The sequence below is a fragment of the Gossypium hirsutum genome, chromosome D13 (assembly GCF_007990345.1).
Source record: "Gossypium hirsutum isolate 1008001.06 chromosome D13, Gossypium_hirsutum_v2.1, whole genome shotgun sequence".
In the NCBI taxonomy this organism is placed as follows: Eukaryota; Viridiplantae; Streptophyta; class Magnoliopsida; order Malvales; family Malvaceae; genus Gossypium; species Gossypium hirsutum.
Window position 1 is genome coordinate 52,504,409 of NC_053449.1, and position 19,476 is coordinate 52,523,884.

Consider the following 19,476-nt stretch of genomic DNA (forward strand, 5'->3'; position numbering starts at 1 on the left):
TTATAGCTTTCGTTTTCTCCTCTTTGATTCTGTTTCTGTTTTTGTTCTGCCTTACAGAAAATGATAAGTAAAAACACGTGGAACAGAAACGACGTCGTTTTGCCAAAATTTTAAGACACCATTCCGGCGTTTGTTAGGAAAACGCCACTATTTCTTGTATATTTCCGGCGTTTCCAAAAAACGCCACTACAAATTGAAGTTATAATCTGAAATGGCGCCGTTTAATAAAGCTTTAATGCATATTTCAAACTATTTTTTAACTTATTAAACTTAATTCTATTTAAAATAATATTTAAATGACAAAAACATTAATATAATTGATATCAATTGGTACTTTAATTTGATTTTTTAAAACATTATTTAAAGAAATTAATCTAAACTAACCTAATTAAAATCCTTATCCGACCCCTGAAACCCTAAACCATAAATTCTAAACCACTAACCCTTAGCTCGTAACTCGTAAAACTTAAACCCCTAACCCTATATCCCAAACCTTAAATCCATATATACCTCCTAATCTTTAAAATAGCACGGCCATCAGAAATAATCCCTAAATCTTTAATAATCATATATAAAATAGTTATAATTGATTAAACAATAATTAATAGTAATAAAAACTTTTAATAATTTGTAATATTACATTTATAATATTTATTTTTTTGTATAAAGTTTGAAATTTATAATATTTAATTTTATTGATAAATAAATAAATTTAAACTATATACTCATAATTTCAATATATTAAATTTATTATTTATTATATATTTTAGAAATATATATAAGAACATATTTGATAAAACTAAATTAATCTAATAACTTAACTCTAACATAACCGTTGAAACCCTAAACCCGGCCCAAATCCATAACCCCCTAGCCCCTTAGCCCTAAATCCCCTAACCCCTAAAGCATAACCCTTAAACCTTAAATCCCCCTAACACCTAAACCTTAAAATTTTCAATTCCACAAACAAACGGTGACGTTTTCACAAAATTGTAGACATATTGATAATTATCGATTAATCGACATGCATAAAGTGATCATGATCTACCTATTATAATGTTCAATATATTAAATTTATTCTTGAATATCTATTTTACAAATATATAAGAACATATATATTGATCACCATAAAAAATGATAAAAAAAACAAATCTAATTAATTAAACCCTATCACATGACCGTTGAAATTAACCCTAAATCTTAAACCCCAAAACCTCTAACCCCTAAATTAACCTTAAATCCCCAATTACCTTAAATCTATACCCCGTACTCATTAAAATACCGTCCATAAAAAAAATTCCCTAAATCTTTAATATATATATAATCATAATTAAATTAAATATAGTCAATAATTATTGTTAATATATATAAATTAGTCGAACAATATATACGTACTACCAAAATTAATTTATTACTCTTATAAAAAGTTAATTCTATTTTTAATTTACTCTTTACATTAATACAACAATTTAAGTTTTACTATATTTTATTTTATTCATAATTTAATATATTTTCTCTCGTAAAGTAGTTTAAATCAACTGTTATAAATAGTTAGCTGTTACATATATACGACTTCTCTTTAATAAAAACTTTTTTTATTAATCAATATTATTTGTTAATTATAATTTAAATGTAAATTGTCCCACTATATATATATAATAAATAGAACAAAATATTAATTATTTCAACTTATAAGATTTTTGTTACTATTAACGGCGCTTCGGCAAAAACGCCGCTAAAGGTTAATACATTCGTGGCGCTTAGATACAAACGCCACTGAATACAGGAGAATTAGCGGCGCATATATAAAAACGCCACTAAAGACCCGAGCATTAGCGGCGCATAGGCGAAAACGCCGCTGTAGACACAGAGCATTATCGGCGCTTAGACGAAAACGCCGCTAAAGACTCGGAGCATTAGCGGCGCTTAGATGAAAGCGCCGCTAAAGACTCGGAGCATTAGCGGCGCTTATATGAAAACGCCGCTATATACGAAAACGCCGCTATAGACCCGAGCATTAGCGGCGCTTAGACAAAAACGCCGCTAAATGTTTAAAAAATCGTAAAAAACGACGCCGTTCGTCTTAGGTTTTTTGTGGCGCTTTATATAAAACGCCGTTAATTCCTATTTTTAGCGGCGCTTCCGTATAAACGCCGCTGATGCTTTACCTTTAGCGGCGCTTTGGCTAAATCGCCGCTAATGCTCTATTTTTTGTGGCGCTTTTGTTCCAAACGCTGCAAAAAGTGCCGCTAAAAGCCTATTCTGGTGTAGTGATTCCTATTTTTTATATTACTTTCTTTATTTTACAAATTTGTATATATATATACATATATATATATGTAAATATGCATGCACATTATAAAATACACACATTTCCCATATTTTTTTAATTTTTAAAAGAGAAATACATTCGTCCTCTATAATATATATTTTTTACATTCTTAACTTATCATAAACATTTTTTGATTGTTCTATATTCCCTTATTTTATACATATTACACATATATAAATGTATTTGAATATATACGTGTGCGAATTTTCAAGATTTACCTATGTATATATACTTATACATTTTATTTTTTTATTTTGTAAATATATATTCATATATGCTTTAAGTTTAAGTTTTTGTCTCATATTATACACTAACTTTTAACTTACCTTTTGGGAAATACATTTTGGTTTTGACAATACATCAAAATTATTTTCTTGATTTAAAAGTTTTTTTTTGAATAAAAGCAATATTCAAGGTTGGGAATTTTCGAGGAAATTGAGCCCTAACGTATTGGGTTCCGATTTTCTTTGCTAATTCTAGATAACCGAGGATATTCTTTATTCAAAATGCATGAGTATAAAAATCATTTTGGGAACTTAACTTGTCGTGTCCTAACGTATTGGGTGTGGCATGTTACTTTCTCAAAATGAAGATTTTCGCATAAAATAAAGTGATATTCAAAGTTCGGGAATCATGAGGAATTGTACCCTAACGTATTGGGACTCGATTTCTTTATATGACTTGAACAATTGATTATCCTTTTTCAAATTTCATCATTTGAGTTGATTTTAAAATCTTTTTAACCTTTGACACAAAGACATTAAATGATCAATTTGGTACCGATTTTGGGCGTTACGAGGGTGCTAACCCTTCCTCGTGCGTAACTGACTCCCGAACTCGTTTTTTCAAAATTCGTAGACCAAAATTATTTTTAAGGTGGGCCGATCACACCTTAATAAAATATCGGTGGCGACTCCAGTTTTATTTTTAAAGTCGACAACTAAATTTTTGTTTAAAAAAAACGGTTTCGACAATATAAATCATATCTATAATTTATAGTTAATAATAATACGAGGAAATTTAATAATGTCGCACACAAACTGTCTTTTAAAAACTCAGAAGCTAAACTTTTTAGTTTTTTTACTCAAAGCCAAATGCTAAAATTTTAAACTTTTCTGCTTTGATTTGGAAAGTTGATTTTGTTTGAAAAGCTATTTGTTTAGTATTGCTTGTGACTTATTGGTTTGACTTTAAAAGTAATTTTGAAAAACAATGCTAAACACAACCAAAGCTTATGAGTTACTTATTGTGATATATGCACGAATGGATGAGATTTATTAAATTAAGTTCACCAAATTTACCAATTTCTAAATCTGAAAAGTCAGTTAACTTACAATGCATTTTTGGATGGGATATAGGCATTTATGGGTGGAGATGTCATTTGACTGATGATAGGTCTATCTCTTAGTTTTGAAATGCACTTTGAATCACCCAATTTCGAGTATGAGAGCTCAACTGATGATAGAGCTATCTCTTATATTCGAAATGCGCTTTGAATCACCCAATTTCGTGTCCGGGAGCTCAAGTTATGGTTATTTTAGTAAAGATTGTGTGAGCATAACTTCTAGACAACATTATTATGGGAAATTACAAATTTCGGACTTTATTTCGAGTTTAAATCATATTGAGTTTGATTTAAGGCTTAATTTTGATTATATTTGAGTCCAATATTATATTTATGAAGTCTTATTTTTTGTTATTTATTTATTCCGAATTTTAGGATATTTTCAGTATTTTTAATTACTTTCTCAATCAATAAGAAAGTTTAATTCCACTAGAATTACTATTTGTTTAGATTAATTAGAGTTTCATTATGCTAAGGAGTTATATTTTGATATAATTAGCTAGCCTATATAAAGGCATCTTCATTATTCATTAGGGGCACTATTCATTTTTTTGATTTAATACAACTATTTGTCAATACAACTCTTTGTGTTTTCTTTTTTGCAAGATATCTCTCTTGTTTATTTTAGAAGTTATTTTCTTCTTCGTTTCTTTTTGAAGTTGCAGGAAGCTCTTCACATTTCCATTTGCTAGGATTTGGTTCTAGAGGGTGAATTAGAACCATTTGTGAAGTTTGTTGAAGATTATTCTTCAAAAGATTTCATAAGGGATCTCCTTTTTGTCTTCTTCCCTTCAATCTTTTTCTATCTTGATTATGTCCATTAGAAACATTTTCTAATGCTTCATCTTCTTGTTTGATTTTAGGTTTTAAGATTCAAGTATTTCTTTTCAAGAAACAAGTTCTAAATTTCAAGAAATCAATGTCTCTCAAACCATTTGAAGTTTTCTATTCTTTCTTTTTCTATTCTATTTGGTTTGATTTATTCTTTCTATTTACTTGTTTGTTTTCTTCCGGTTCAAGAAAATCGTCAAAAAGCTTCAATTTTGTGTTGTTTCACATTTAAATTCATTGCGGTCTTGGTTAATCCATTCTTGTTCTATCTTTTAATTTCCACAGCCGCTACCAATTTGTCCTTGTTATTACTTGGTGTTCTTGTGTGCTTCAAGTTATTTTTTTCACCAAGTTAGGGTTCGTTCTTGTTTGATTTAGTTTCCCCTTATCCAAAGAAACTTAAATCTAATTCTATCCACTATGCCTCTACTGTTCTTATCATCTTGGAATTGAGTTCTCTACTTTTACTTGAGCAAAGTGTCATGGGGCTAGAACTTTAGTCTCGTAATCTATGTGGTCTTAGGTGATTTCTTGGGTTTAAATCCACCTAAGTCAGCCTAACTCTCGCAATGCGAGAATTCTTGATAGAAATTCTCTAAAGCACTGAAAATAAATCAGAAGCAACTTAAAGACAAAAGAGCAATGAAAGAAAAAAAAGCCACAAGAAAGCAAAAGCACTTCAAGTGTCTAAGTAAATGCTCTCAATAGTATTCAATTACTATGAAAGATTACAACTAAGTTTCTATGGGATGATTACAAATGAAAGGGAAAGTTTCTATTTATAGTTGAGCTCCTCTAGATGGAACGATATAGTTTGCTTTATACCGACAGTCGAGGTTAAAACATATCTGATACATGCTCAGATGGGGTGAAATTTATTAAATTCCATTCACCGAAGCTGTCAATTTTTAAGTTTGAAAAATCAGCTAACTTATGACAGCTTTTTGGATGGGATCCAAGTATTTTTTGGGTTGATATTTCTCATAGAATTCGAAGAGCTATCTCTTAGATTCGCAATGCACTTTGAATCACTTGATTTCGAGTTTGGGAGCTCAATTTATGACTGTTTTAGTGAAGACTGTGTGAGCAAAATTTCTGGACGGGATTATTACGAAAATTACGAGTTTCAAACTTTTAATTCTAGTTTAAATCATATTGGGTTCGACTTTTAGGCTTAATTTTTATTATATATGAGACCAATATTATAATTATTAGGTTTTATTATTTTATTATTTATTTATTTCAAATTTTGGATATATTTAAGTATTAAGTTATTTAGAAGTTTTATGTTTCTTAGTCAAACAAGAAAGTTTAGTTTAAAATTACTTCTTATTTAGATTATTTAGAGTTCCATTATATTTGAGAGTTTTATTTGGATGTAATTAGAAAGCCTATATAAAGGCCTCTTAATTTTTCATTAGATGCACAATTGTTTTCCATTAATAAAGTTCTCAACTCTGGGAGTTTGTTTCTTTTGTGCAAGATAATTTTCTTGTGATTTTTAGAAATAATTTTCTTCTCGATTTTCTTCAAGGAGTCACAAGAAATTCATTCTTCATCCTTCAATTTACCAAGGATTATTTCTTGGAGGGTTGATTAGAATCATCAATTGATTTTGTTAGGTTTACATCTCAAAAGGTTCAATTGGACATTTATCCATCTATCCACCATATCCATCGGTGTATTCGATCCATTTTTCTCTTTTTATTCTATTGTTTCTTTATTTAGTTATTATTTTGAATATTTATTCATTATTCTTAAATTTATTATTTTAGTTTTTTTTTGTTTTTCGAAATCTATTTGGTTTTCTTTTCTAGGTCAGATCAAAAAGTTTCTTTCTTGAGTCGAATAATTTGAATACAATCTAATTCCGCTTGCTCCTTTATCACTATCTACAATTGAGATTCTTAAGGGATTTGCACAATCCTCTAAGATTAAAAAAAATCAAATCTTATAAAGTTACCCAATGCTTCAAGTAGATGGACTTCTCCACATGTTCTACGAATCGAGCCAGTTCAAGTGGGTCCAATGAGCCCTATTTAATTTATTGACCTCTATGGGACACTCTTTGCACATTAGTCACGGGCTTTGGTTCGCCGGCTGTGACATTCTTGCCTATCCATTCTCTCAACGCCCTCGTTGTGTCCTCGGGATGACACTCATTTAACTTGCCTCGATCGATTCCCAACTAGTTTCTCTGTTGGGTAGTTCTGCCCCTCAGAACATTTGCCTTGATTTCAGTCATCGCCTAACTCGAACCGTCTCTTTACTTGGTACGTCTCATTTGCAAGAGCCCACTGCTCATACTTGCCTATATTATGACTTGCTTCGATCAAAATCCCCTTGATCCACATAATTAGGCTTTAGCGTGCCTATATTAAACACTAGGTTAACCTTGAATATTCCCGCTAACTCTAGTTTGTAAGTCCCTCGGCTTACTTGCTTCAAAACTCTGAAAGGGTCCCTATGTCTTTGTCAATTCGATGGTAAGTAAAAATAAAAAATACTAAGAAAGTGTTTGAGATGTACCTCGCGTGTAGCATTTACTCGATCCACCTACCCAGTTTGCATCACTAGTTTTCCCCTAAATTTTGATGCACAACCCACCTTTTTTTGGTGGTAGCCCCATTGATAACTCAACAGGTTTCATATCGGTTTGTCATGCCTTTAGCATTTCTAAGGGGATCTTCTTAGCATTTATATCTACCAAGTTGATGTTCTTACCACAATAAACATCCGTGGCTAGCTAGATTACCGACAATACATTGTTTCCACCTTTCTCATCATTACTCACCGACACCACGCATTGTCGTTGACGAGTATTCAAGATACATATGCAATCGAGAAAAGGAACCAATATAGAATTAATCCACTCAAGGAAATTCAAGAAAAGTACGAAGTCGTAATCATCTAAATGAATTACCTCAAAATCTTCTTTACCTTTCCACTTAGTGATTTACAACTTAACTCTTTGTGTTACTTCCACAGTTAAGACCACTTTGGAATTCACTATCTTGATCCTTTTGGTTGATTTGGCAATTGAGAGACCAAGTTTACCCAGGGCTTTCTCCGATATGGATAGATCAAAAGCCCTAGTATCAACAAGGGCACTCCTTTGACCTACAATGTTGATGTCTACAAGCATCAACCCTTTCTACTTACGATCCTTTGTTTTAGCAGAATTAAGTATCATTGATCCAAGTTTCAATAGCCTATCCTCATCAAGCTCCACTTTCTTTTCTTTGTTGATCACGGCGAACTCAGATCGATGTGGGAAGTTTCTCACCCTATGTGGACCACAACATAAGAAACATTGTATCTCACTCTTCTTTTCCTTTAGGTTGTTATTAGCTTTCCGCTTCTCATCTATCACGCCATATAAATTATTTATTTTTCGCACTAGTTTATGACATAATGAGTAAAATAGCCTAGTGGTTAAGTTTGTGAATTAATTCCTAATGGTCTCAAGTTCAAGCCCCTACAAGCTCACCTTTTTAATTAATTAAAATTTTGACAACTTTAGCTAAGTGTAAGCACTCTTGCCGTCCAACCCATGTTTCCATACTAGGGAAGATTCTTTCCTTGATTACAAGGTCAACATTCCCCTTTTTCTCCCATTTTCACTCCCATTATCCCATTTTCATGCCTTTGTCCCCTTGTAAAAACCCGATTTTTAGTGGTGACACTCACATTATCCCATTTCCATGCCTTTGTCCCCTTATAACAACCTAATTTTTAGTGGTGACAGAACAGTGGTTTCGAGACCATAAATTTCTATTGTGTAGACTCGTAAATATTAGTTATAAAATATTTATAGAGTTATTAGAATCATATTAAAATTTGGATAGGAAATTTTATCGTTTAGGTAATTAATTAAAGAAAAAAGGACTAAATTGAAAAGGGTGCAAAATTTAGTAATTATTACATTTAGATGATTAAATAGCTTAATAACTAAATGAGGAGGGACCAATGTAGCAATTAGTCCTTAGTAATTGACATTGGACGACAATAGTATTAAAATGATAAAAAATATTAAGCATTTAATGGTAAAATGGTAATTAAATTAAAATTAAATAAACAAATAGTAAGAATAAACCTTTCTTCTTCATTTTTACTTCTCTCATAGCAGAAATCACCATGAAATTGTAGCTTGAGAATTGGCCAATCTAAAAAACTTTGCATGTAAAATGTTTCTTGTACTTTTTACGTTTTTGATATTGTTGCAACTAGGTCTAACTAGCCCGTACATTCATTTTTAAATCTGTTAAAAATTTTAGAAGTTTCCATTGATTAATCTTGAATGTTTTTTTATTATAACTATGTATTTAAAGCTTTGATTATGGTATTTGGTGATTTTATGAAGTGATTTTTGTTAGATTTTGATTTAGGGATTGAATTGTGAAAATGTTAAAATTAAAAGGTTTGATAGTAAATTTGATGTTTATTAGAGACTTTTTAAGGGCCTAGTATATCCGGCTAAAATTTTTAATTGATAAAATTGGTTAATTTGATGATTTTCGGGTTAAGGGACTAAATTACAAAAGTTATAAAAGTTAGGGGTAATTGTGTGATTTTGAAAAAATTAAAAAGGTATAAATTGTAAAGTGAATTGGAATTTAAAATGTAAGCTAATAATTGAGAAATTTTACATTTTAAATCAAGACCTAGTTTCGTGGAAAAGAAAAAATTATGGAATAGTCCTTGAACTTCTGCAACTACTGCAATTCAGTCCAAGTAAGTTTGTACAGTTCATAATTTAATATATATAAAATGTTTGATGATACAATGTGATGTAATGAATATATTTGATTATAAATGATGTAAAGTTATTTGAGAAAAGTTATTGAAATTCAAGACTTGAATTAGATTGAACATGGGATAGAGTACAATCGAGATATGGTGTGTTATGGGGGATTGGAGTGGAGATTGTTGTGGAGTGATATATATACCTGTTTCTCGATTAGACCAAGGTTCAACATTTGTTGCGAACTCTCGTGTTATACTTCCTATTTTGGTGTGATTTCGATTGGATTAGCTCTTCGAAGCCATTGGCGTGTTATTGGGTGGACTGGCTCTTATGAGCATTTGGTGTGTTTCAGTTGGACTAGCTCTTATGAGCATATGGTGTGTTTCAATTGGAATATCGATATACTCATATTCGTAAGTCGTTTATCAGATTGTAAATTTCTGTAATGTAACTTGTTTTGTGGTTTTGGTGATTATGTCATGTATTTTGACTTTGAATCAAATTATGAAATTCACTTGGTTGAGATTGTGGATGACAGGGAATACACATATGGTTATGTCGAAACCGTTTTTTTGAAAACAAAAATTTAGTTGTCGACTTTAAAAATAAAACTGGAGTCGCCACCGATCCTTTATTAAGGTGTGATCGGCCCACCTTAAAAATAATTTTGGTCTACGAATTTTGAAAAAACGAGTTCGGGAGTCAGTTACGCACGAGGAAGGGTTAGCACCCTTGTAACGCCCAAAATCGGTACCAAATTGATCATTTAATGTCTTTGTGTCAAAGGTTAAAAAGATTTTAAAATCAACTCAAATGATGAAATTTGAAAAAGGATAATCAATTGTTCAAGTCATGTAAAGAAATCGAGTCCCAATACGTTAGGGTACAATTCCTCATAATTCCCGAACTTTGAATATCACTTTATTTTATGCGAAAATCTTCATTTTGAGAAAGTAACATGCCACACCCAATACGTTAGGACACGACAAGTTAAGTTCCCAAAATGATTTTTATACTCATGCATTTTGAATAAAGAATATCCTCGGTTATCTAGAATTAGCAAAGAAAATCGGAACCCAATACGTTAGGGCTCAATTTCCTCGAAAATTCCCAACCTTGAATATTGCTTTTATTCAAAAAAAACTTTTAAATCAAGAAAATAATTTTGATGTATTGTCAAAACCAAAATGTATTTCCCAAAAGGTAAGTTAAAAGTTAGTGTATAATATGAGACAAAAACTTAAACTTAAAGCATAAATGAATATATATTTACAAAATAAAAAAATAAAATGTATAAGTATATATACATAGGTAAATCTTGAAAATTCGCACACGTATATATTCAAATACATATATATATGTGTAATATGTATAAAATAAGGGAATATAGAACAATCAAAAAATGTTTATGATAAGTTAAGAATGTAAAAAATATATATCATAGAGGACGAATGTATTTCTCTGTTAAAAATTAAAAAAATATGGGAAATGTATGTGTACTTTAAAATGTGCATGCATATTTACATATATATATATATGTATATATATATACACATTTTTAAAATAAAGAAAGTAATATAAAAAAATAGGAATACACGTATATACATATTTACAAAAGTAAAAAAAGGCTTATGAAATTAAAAATAAAAAACTTGTTTGTATGTACCCAAAAATAATAATTACAATATTAATAATAATAGTAAATAATAACAAACAAGTAATAATATAGTATAATAACAACAAATAAAAAATAATTAAATAGTGAAATAGTTTAAAAAATGGATTAAATTGAAAATAAACGAATTTTTGAAGCTAAATTTAAAGATGAAAAATAAAAAAAACCAAATTAAGATGCGCGCAACAGTTGGAGGATCGAAAGGGAAATTTAGCCAATTTCCCAAACGTTGCGCGGCAACATGGACCAAATTAAAACAGTAATAAAACATACGACCAAATTTTAAAGAAATAAAAGACCGATTTAAACACCCCTTGTAAAACAGAGGACCAAATGAGAAATTTGCCCATTTAAAAAAGTGCGCGGATCTTGGGACCGGGTCGGGTCACCGCGCGGGTCATGGCCCCTCCATACGGCGTCGTTTTGCAAGTGTTATTTAAAAGGGAAAAAACCTAAAAAAACATTTGCAGGGTCCCTTAAAAAAACATAGGAGGGCCGCCCCTTTTCCTCTGCTAGGGTTTCGGCCCTAGCCCCCTTTTGCGCCGCCGTTCAAGCGATTAGTCGGTCCGAAATCCGGCGCCGATCCCAATCCCGACTCAGGTAAGTTTTCTTTTCTTTCTCCTTTTTTATTTTAAATGAAAAATAAATGGAAAAATAAAAAAGAACAGAAAAACTAAAAGCGATTCACCTTCGAAAAACTTTTTCAGTATATTTTCTCTCTATATTTTCTTTACATTGACTTCTCCCCCCCTTATTACACAAAATCTGACTCCGTTTTATAGCCGACCTAGAGAAATAACAATAAAATCAATAAAAAATCCCTTGATTCTCTGTATTCTGTTGCTATTTGTTTTTTAGTCTCGTTACAGGTACTGTTGGAGGAGAATGCGCGCGGCGTGCGCGGAGTAACGTGCGCAACATGCGGAGGCGACAGACGTGACGTGCGGGGGCTGTTGCGGCGTGCGTGTGGGAGCTACTGCGGCGCGAGTTTGCTGCAGCGCCTAGGGTTTTTTTGGTTTTAGGCTGATGGGGCTCGGGTCAAATGGGATATTTGGGTTTGTTTGTTGGTCTGGGCCCGGGCATATTTATTTGTTTGGGCCCGGGCATTATTGGGCTTGTACATATATATTTAAGTTAAATTTCACATGCAATTTATATTAATTTCTTAAAAAATGTTTAATTTATATTCCTTATATCTTTATATTAAGATTGAGTTACCATAATTTTGTTTATATTTGTATTATAATCTAACTTGAATACTTGCTAATACCAAAAAATACTAACATGGCATTGTAATAATAATAATAATAATAATAATAATAATAATAATAATAATAATAATAAAAGGGAGAGATCCACTTACAGAGTATAAAAACTATAGTAATTTTACACACTTCTGTAACTATTTATATGATTAATATTTTAATGTTCCAATCGTTGAATTTATTAACATAACTGCACTTGTCATGCATGTAACTTTTCAAACCGATCCGATATCTCTATCAGATCAATTTAAAATACTCTATATATTAATATATATTCAATGATTGAAATTTGTTTTACATAAAACAAATGGTTAGAAATTTTAAATTTAAATAAAATTTGACATGCATAATCTACATAAATAGACTATATATATAACGGTTGGATCATTAAAATATTAATCACATAAACTATTTTAGTTTTTACACTGTGTAAGTGGATCGCTCCTCTTATTTTAATATCTAACATATATTCAAATTAAATTTTATAAATAATTTATATTAATTACTTTTTTCCACATTAATGAATTATAATATAATTTGAATTAACTTACATAACAAACACTTTTAACTTTTCACCACATTTAACCGTAATACTGAAAACATGAAATTTTAAATCATACCTCTTCCAAAACACTTTTTGGCTGCTATTCTCAAAGCAATGCTAAAGTCGTGCTTTTGCAATTTAATCTGGCCTCCAAATGCACATAACCTGGCTCAAAAATCAAAATTGCTCAGCCAAGCTGTTTGGTGTTTTGTTTCATGGAAGCAAGGTCCTAGTAGAATAGAACTTGCCAAATTCTAATAAAAACAGTCTTCTTCTTCAGCCATGTCCTTAGACCTGTTAAATACCATTTCTCAAGGATAATAACATGAACCAACTGATTACACTTCGGGCTCGGATTTGCTTATGCTTCCGTAGATACTATGAACAACAGCTAGATTCTTGTCAAAACAGTAATGCAGACAGTTTTGTTAGAACTTGAAACAGTATGGTGTACGCTTGAAACCCAATCCATTTTGCAATTCCAATTTTGTATACAATTTCTAGCATTCACGTATGGACGAATTTAAGATGTATTGTCTTAAATAATTCAAAATTTATCATCCACAACTAATGAAAATTATTTAGAAACCCAAACTAGATCTGTCTGCTATGTATTCTAAAGCAATCAAATACAACAAAAACTATCAAAACTATGAAATGGAACATTACACTAGGGAGACCAATACCATAAAAGAACCACGAGTAAGGAACCGAAATCAAATGAAGGAAATTTGGAAACTGCTACTTTCTCCTTTGACTTCAATCTCAAATCTTGTGCTTAAAGATAAGAAAAATGGAGGATATATCATCTAACATTTAAGCAGAACAGCAGCCAGCGTTCTTGACGGCTGAAACATCATCCTTGCTTCCTACATTGATGGTTCGTCCCTTTGGTAATGCTGCAGGATCATCTCCTACTTCAAGTGCTTTTCGACTGACAACATGATGTATTTGAGTTACTACTTCAGTGAATGCATTCTCAACATTCATAGACTCAAGGGCAGATGTCTCCATAAAGAAGGTATTTTCTCTCTCGGCAAAGGCCTTAGCATCATCGGTGGAAACAGCACGCAAGTGTCGCAGGTCCGCCTTGTTACCAACAAGCATAATCACGATATTCGAATCCGTGTGACCTCGTAATTCCTTCAACCATCTTTCAACATTCTCAAATGTGACATGTCGAGTGACATCATAGACAAGCAACGCACCAACAGCTCCACGGTAGTATGCACTTGTAATCGCTCGGTATCTTTGAAAAAGAAGAAAACAAGAAATCAGCTCTCAAAAGCTTACACCTTAAAAAGTTATAGGAGAAAGTGTGATTCGGGTGTTCATAGCTAAAACGATGGCAGAAAATCATTTATATTTCATTTTTAAACAAATAATACTTCAAGCGCAACCTTGTTTTTATGCCTTCCAAGCCAAGGCATAAGTTTCTTATGCTAGGCAAATCTTAACATCATGATCTTCTATTCAGTTCTCATCATCAGAAAGAAGTATCAGCAAGAGCCGAAATATTATGATTTCCCATTAACAAAATCATGGTGATAATTTTCTGCTGCTAGTGACTGATGAAACAAGTAATAATAAAAACTTGCACAGCCTATTAAAAGTTCATGCACCCAAGACATTTCATTTCATGGAGAAACAGCACAGAATTTTCATTTTATGATCTACAGGTACAGTTTATACTTAATTTGAAAAAAAAATCAAGTCTGTCAATATAGAACATGAAGTATATCTAAAGCTTTTACAGTTAAATCTTCCGATTAATGAAATGTATGATAATATTATGGAACTTCACTCTGGTATCTTTTCCCAGAGAAACACAAACGCCAGTGAGAATATTATCTATGCAGAATATCCGAGTATGCAACACAAGATTTCTCCCAGCCTCGTGCATCATAGACAGTTAAAACGGAGTAGAAGACATGCCCTCTGAAGGTATGTAAAGATGCTTTTCGAGTTTTGGATGACAAGTCATTCATCAGAACTGAAACAGACAATATAGAGATGCCCTCACTTTCAAAATAACATGACAAACTTTAAGACTGGAACAAGGTTAACTACTATAATTAGTAACAGACAATCCCTTGAACCAGGGCTTAGCCTGGTTGATTCATGCAGTCACCCACCTTTAAGAGGTGGCATTCAACAAGCATACGGTTCAGTTTCGTTGATTCTTAGGCTGCAACCTCCTTTATGCCCAAAATGAAACATATCATTCTAAAATGAATGATGAATAATACAACGATCCATAGATTGGATGTACAAATGATATCTTATTCAATAAACCTATATTCTAAAGATGCTTACAGATGCACTTGATGATTCAAGTAGGAGTTTTACGAAAAAGTAGGTTTACTTCACCTTTTCATTAATGGATAAAGCTGTAACATTTATCAACTAAACCCAGATGCAAAATTCATTGGGGCTCATCCATTAGTAAGCAAACAGTGGGATTTTTATATATAACCTATCACATGCTAATTTCTAAACTAAATCGAAGTGCATTGTGCTAATCAAGAAAAATGTCTTTCACATATATCAATAAAATAAAATAAAAAACAACTTTTTACAAAATAAACCAAGTCCCCAGGCTTATAACGTTAAAAAGAGAAGGAAAATTTTGAATGCACCTTATCCCACATTTTCTCAACACACAAACAGCTCAGACTAAGGAGAAAAAAGGTCCTAAGCTAATAGCCATTTCATCAAACCAATACACTAATACTAAAAAAAAAAAAAACCACCTTCACTTCCTCTAATCTCTCAAAAGTTTTAAGACTAACCCGAAAATTAAAAAACGCTTCATTTTCCTCAAATTTCCCAAATAGCGATTCTACCAATCCAATACAGCACCAACTCAAAAACGTTTAATTTTCCTCAAAATCTCTCAAAATAACAAAACCCCTTAAAAGTAATTTAAAAGAAAAACGAAATGAGAAATAAGAGTAATGAATAAAAAAAAGTAGAAAATGAGTTTTTAAAGAAATGTACCTTTCTTGTCCGGCGGTGTCCCAAATCTGTGCCTTAACGACCTTATCATCGACCCGAATACTTCGGGTGGCGAATTCAACTCCGATTGTGGATTTGGATTCAAGGCTAAACTCGTTCCTCGTAAATCTCGACAACAAATTCGATTTCCCAACACCTGAATCTCCGATCAACACCACCTTGAATAAAAAATCGTAGTCATCATCTGCTCTATACGCCGCCATTCCGGGTCACCGGGTCGGGTTCTTTTATGGATTTTTATATTAAAATTTTTGAATTTATTTTTTGGGAGGAAATTTTAATAAATGGCAGAGCTCGGTGGCATTGGTTTGACAATTTTTGAATTTGGAAAAAAAAAATAAAAGTAATAGAGAAATCGGAAATGGGGTTAGATTGTATGACAGGACCAAACCTATGGGCGATGGTCGGGTCGGGTCCGATTTTTGGATTTGGTGAAGGCCCAATATTGAGTTAGTGGGCCCTTACGGAATTTGTTTTCAAATTTTTGGAGCGGTCATTTTGAATTTTTAATAGAACTAATAATAAGGCTAAAACGACAAATAAGCCCTCTGAAAATAATTAAAAAAATCAATGAAGTCCCTTATCAAAAAATTACTAATTGAGCTCTTGGAATAATGATTTGTACCCAATTGAGCCTCTTGAATTCATTTTTCTGTCGAAGCCCTTGATATGTTGTTACATATTGATATGAAAAATGATGACGACAGTCGACATGGCAAGTTAACATGGACGATTTAATTGATTTTTCTATTATTTTACGAGGGTTTAACTAATTTTTTATTATAAAAAAGAACAAAAAAAACTACAAATAGGTTATAGAAAATTGTTAAAATTACAAAAATTATTAAAAATCAATAAACTTTATAAAATAAAAATTTCTTTAAAATATTAAAAATTTATTAAAAAACAAAAAAAAATTGTTATCTTGCTAGTTTGGAGTCTTTAGCTTCGATAATAAGGAAATGGAGAGATTGAACTATGGTGATAATTAGATTTATGTGGGATACCGAGTGAGGGGTTTGAGTGACGATGGCGAGTGATATAGTGCGTGAGAGAACAAAAATTTGTAGAAATTTTTAACTTTTATAGGTTTCATTAATTTTATAATTTTCTATAATATTTGAATAGTTTTAATAAATTTTAAATATTTTTAAAAAAAATTATAACATTTAAATTTTGTCTATAACTTTTTAATATTTGGTTATAATAATTTATAGATTTCTAATAATTTTTATGATTTAGACTTATAAAAATTTAGAATTTTTCTAAAAAAAATTTAACTTAAATGATGAATTGTGTCCTCGTAAAATTAAAAATAATAATTAATCCCCGTAAAATAATATAAAAATCAATCAAGTCTTTCTTAACATTATTTTTCCACATTAACTTGCTATGTCAACTGTTAGTCATCATTTTTCCATGCTAGTCACGACGTTAGCCAACATAGTAGACAATGGCGAGTTTCCATTAGTCTATTCTCCGTGAAGCCAACATGGTAGCAGATTCCAAGGCAAAACTCACGACCATCGGTTTAACTGCTCTTTGCGCCGATCTGGATACAAGCCTTAGTGCTTAATTTCTTTTAGTTTATGTTTTTCATTTTTTATAAAACAAACAATTTAAATGTGAACGTATAAAATAGGTTTTTCATTTTGTTTCTAAAAAAGAAAAAAAAAGTGGTAAACCAGTATTGCATTATTAAAGAAAAAACGATTTTATTTTTTAAAATTTATCTAATTACTCTTACAAGATGATATTTTATATTGACTTAACGATAAATTTAACTACTAACTATATTTTTTAGCTTTTTTTGATCATCAGCCTTTGTTCTTTTTCTCCAATTATTTTTTTAGCAGATTCAATGAATTATAAATTTAAAGTTTCAATATTTGTTTTCTTTCAAAAGTTTTCAATCTTTCGTACATTTGTTTATTGATAATTTTTTTATTGAGTTAATTTTTTTTAGATAATTACGCATATTTTCTTTAAATTAAGAGTTTTTTTTAATTTAATGTATTATTTATTTATTTTATTATTTTCCACATCATCCCCGTTAACCTTTTTAATGGTATTTTCATTAAATCTGTTAGAAAAAGTAGATTGAAAACAAGAACAAAGGTTGATGGTAAAAAAAGACTCAAAAATACAATTAGGATCATTTTGACAAAATATGTAAACGTTAGTGGTCAAATTTATGATTAAGTCTTTTAAATTTTAATATTTATTATTATAATAATGCTAAAAGGTTTGCATTTAACTTATATATTAATGCAACCGTGTGTTGTACATGATCTGATTTAAGCCAGCTGGGTCCTATATTTTTCAGTTATTTTAATTATTAATGAACAAGATTAAATTGCGATTATATAATTAAGGGATGAAAGTGGGTGAGGTTGATGAATTTTACCAGTACATCATAAAAGAATAATGGTATAGTACCAAGTTTTACGAGACAGAAGGGTAATGAACATGCCTTGCTAGCTAAAACTTTTCGACTAATCATGATTAATGTTTCTTAAGTACTTGTTTTTCTTTCTCTTAAATGAGAGATACTTAAGGGAAACTAAAAAAATAAAATAAAGGTCACATTACCCTCCATGTGACTTGTGTTTTAGGGACAAAGCAAAGAAATTGGTGGGCTCTTACAAACACTTCACATGGGACATGATTCTTACAACTCCCCTTTCCTTCACAGCTCATAGCCCTACCGCCAAATATCCTCACTATTATAATAATAAATCCTTTTAGTTAGTGTTAATAAAACTTCTTGTCATTTCATGTTTTACATCTACATATTGTTATATGTAAGTTTTTGGATAAAAAAATATTATTGTGTCGTGGATGTTGTTGAATTAATAGTCAATTTGTATCTTAGCTTAAAGAGTAAATTGGTCATTTTTATTAAAAATTTCACCCATTTGTACGTTAAAAATTGGTATGATTGATGAAATAATCAGATAGTGATACGTGGCTTACCACATGTACCCCATGCTGATATACAATGACCAATTTTTAGCTGTAGAAATAAATGAAATTTTTAATAGAAGGATCAATTTGTTAATATACAATGGCTAAGGGTCTGTTTGTTTAAATGAAAAAAGTTTTACGGAAAATGTTTTTTGCATTTTTCTATGTTTGTTTCACAGAAAACAACTTGGTCAATGGAAAATGACTTATAAGTCAACATAAAATAAACTCTTTTTCCTATAAAATGACTTACCTTTTTGAAAAACGTAAATCATTTTCCGAGAAAGAGCTCTTCTATAGGTAATTTTATTTTTATATAAAAATTAACTTAATCAAGCTTAATATTATTATATTGATAATAAATTTTATTTTTTATTTTTAAAAATATTAAAATATTAATATAAAAAATATTTTTTTCAATATTATTAAACATGCATATTTAATTATTTATATTTAGTCATATAATAAATTATTAATATAATTTATTATTTTAATAAATTATTTAATATTTTAATTTTATTTTAATAATAAATTTTAAAAATAATATGCTTCACATATTATTAAAAATATTCAATATTAATATTTTAATAATAAATATTTATTACAATTATGAATATATTAATAATAAATATTTTGTAGTATAAAGGTTACAATATGTCATAAGTCTATGTATTCTTCACAAATTTACAATTTAGTCTTTGTACTTTTATTTTTAAGAATTTAATCCACTTACTTTTCAGATTTGAAAATCA

General features: G+C 30.4%; 1 protein-coding gene and 1 long non-coding RNA gene across 2 annotated transcripts; one reads left to right on the forward strand and one right to left on the reverse strand.

The window, feature by feature from the left end:
- Nucleotides 1-11,351: 11,351 nt before the first annotated feature.
- Nucleotides 11,352-12,091, forward strand: LOC121225125 (uncharacterized). Its single transcript, XR_005923016.1, has 2 exons — nt 11,352-11,530; nt 11,800-12,091. It is a non-coding gene; the product is annotated as an uncharacterized lncRNA (long non-coding RNA).
- Nucleotides 12,092-13,190: 1,099 nt separating this feature from the next.
- LOC107918341 (ras-related protein RABA1f) lies at nt 13,191-16,159 on the reverse strand. The gene is made up of 2 exons (XM_016847875.2): nt 15,740-16,159; nt 13,191-13,988 (listed from the first exon to the last, which is right to left on the reverse strand). The coding sequence occupies exons 1-2, from the start codon at nt 15,958-15,960 to the stop codon at nt 13,556-13,558; spliced, it is 654 nt and encodes a 217-aa protein (XP_016703364.1). The 5' UTR covers nt 15,961-16,159; the 3' UTR covers nt 13,191-13,555.
- Between the last annotated feature and the right edge of the window lie 3,317 nt (nt 16,160-19,476).

Bases quoted from the DNA above. Each gene is read 5' to 3' on its own strand.
- LOC107918341 (XM_016847875.2), bottom strand. From the start codon at position 15,960: ATGGCGGCGTATAGAGCAGATGATGACTACGATTTTTTATTCAAGGTG. The intron at 13,989-15,739 runs GTACATTTCTTT...TCTTTTTCAAAG, and splicing joins GACACCGCCGGACAAGAAAG to ATACCGAGCGATTACAAGTG.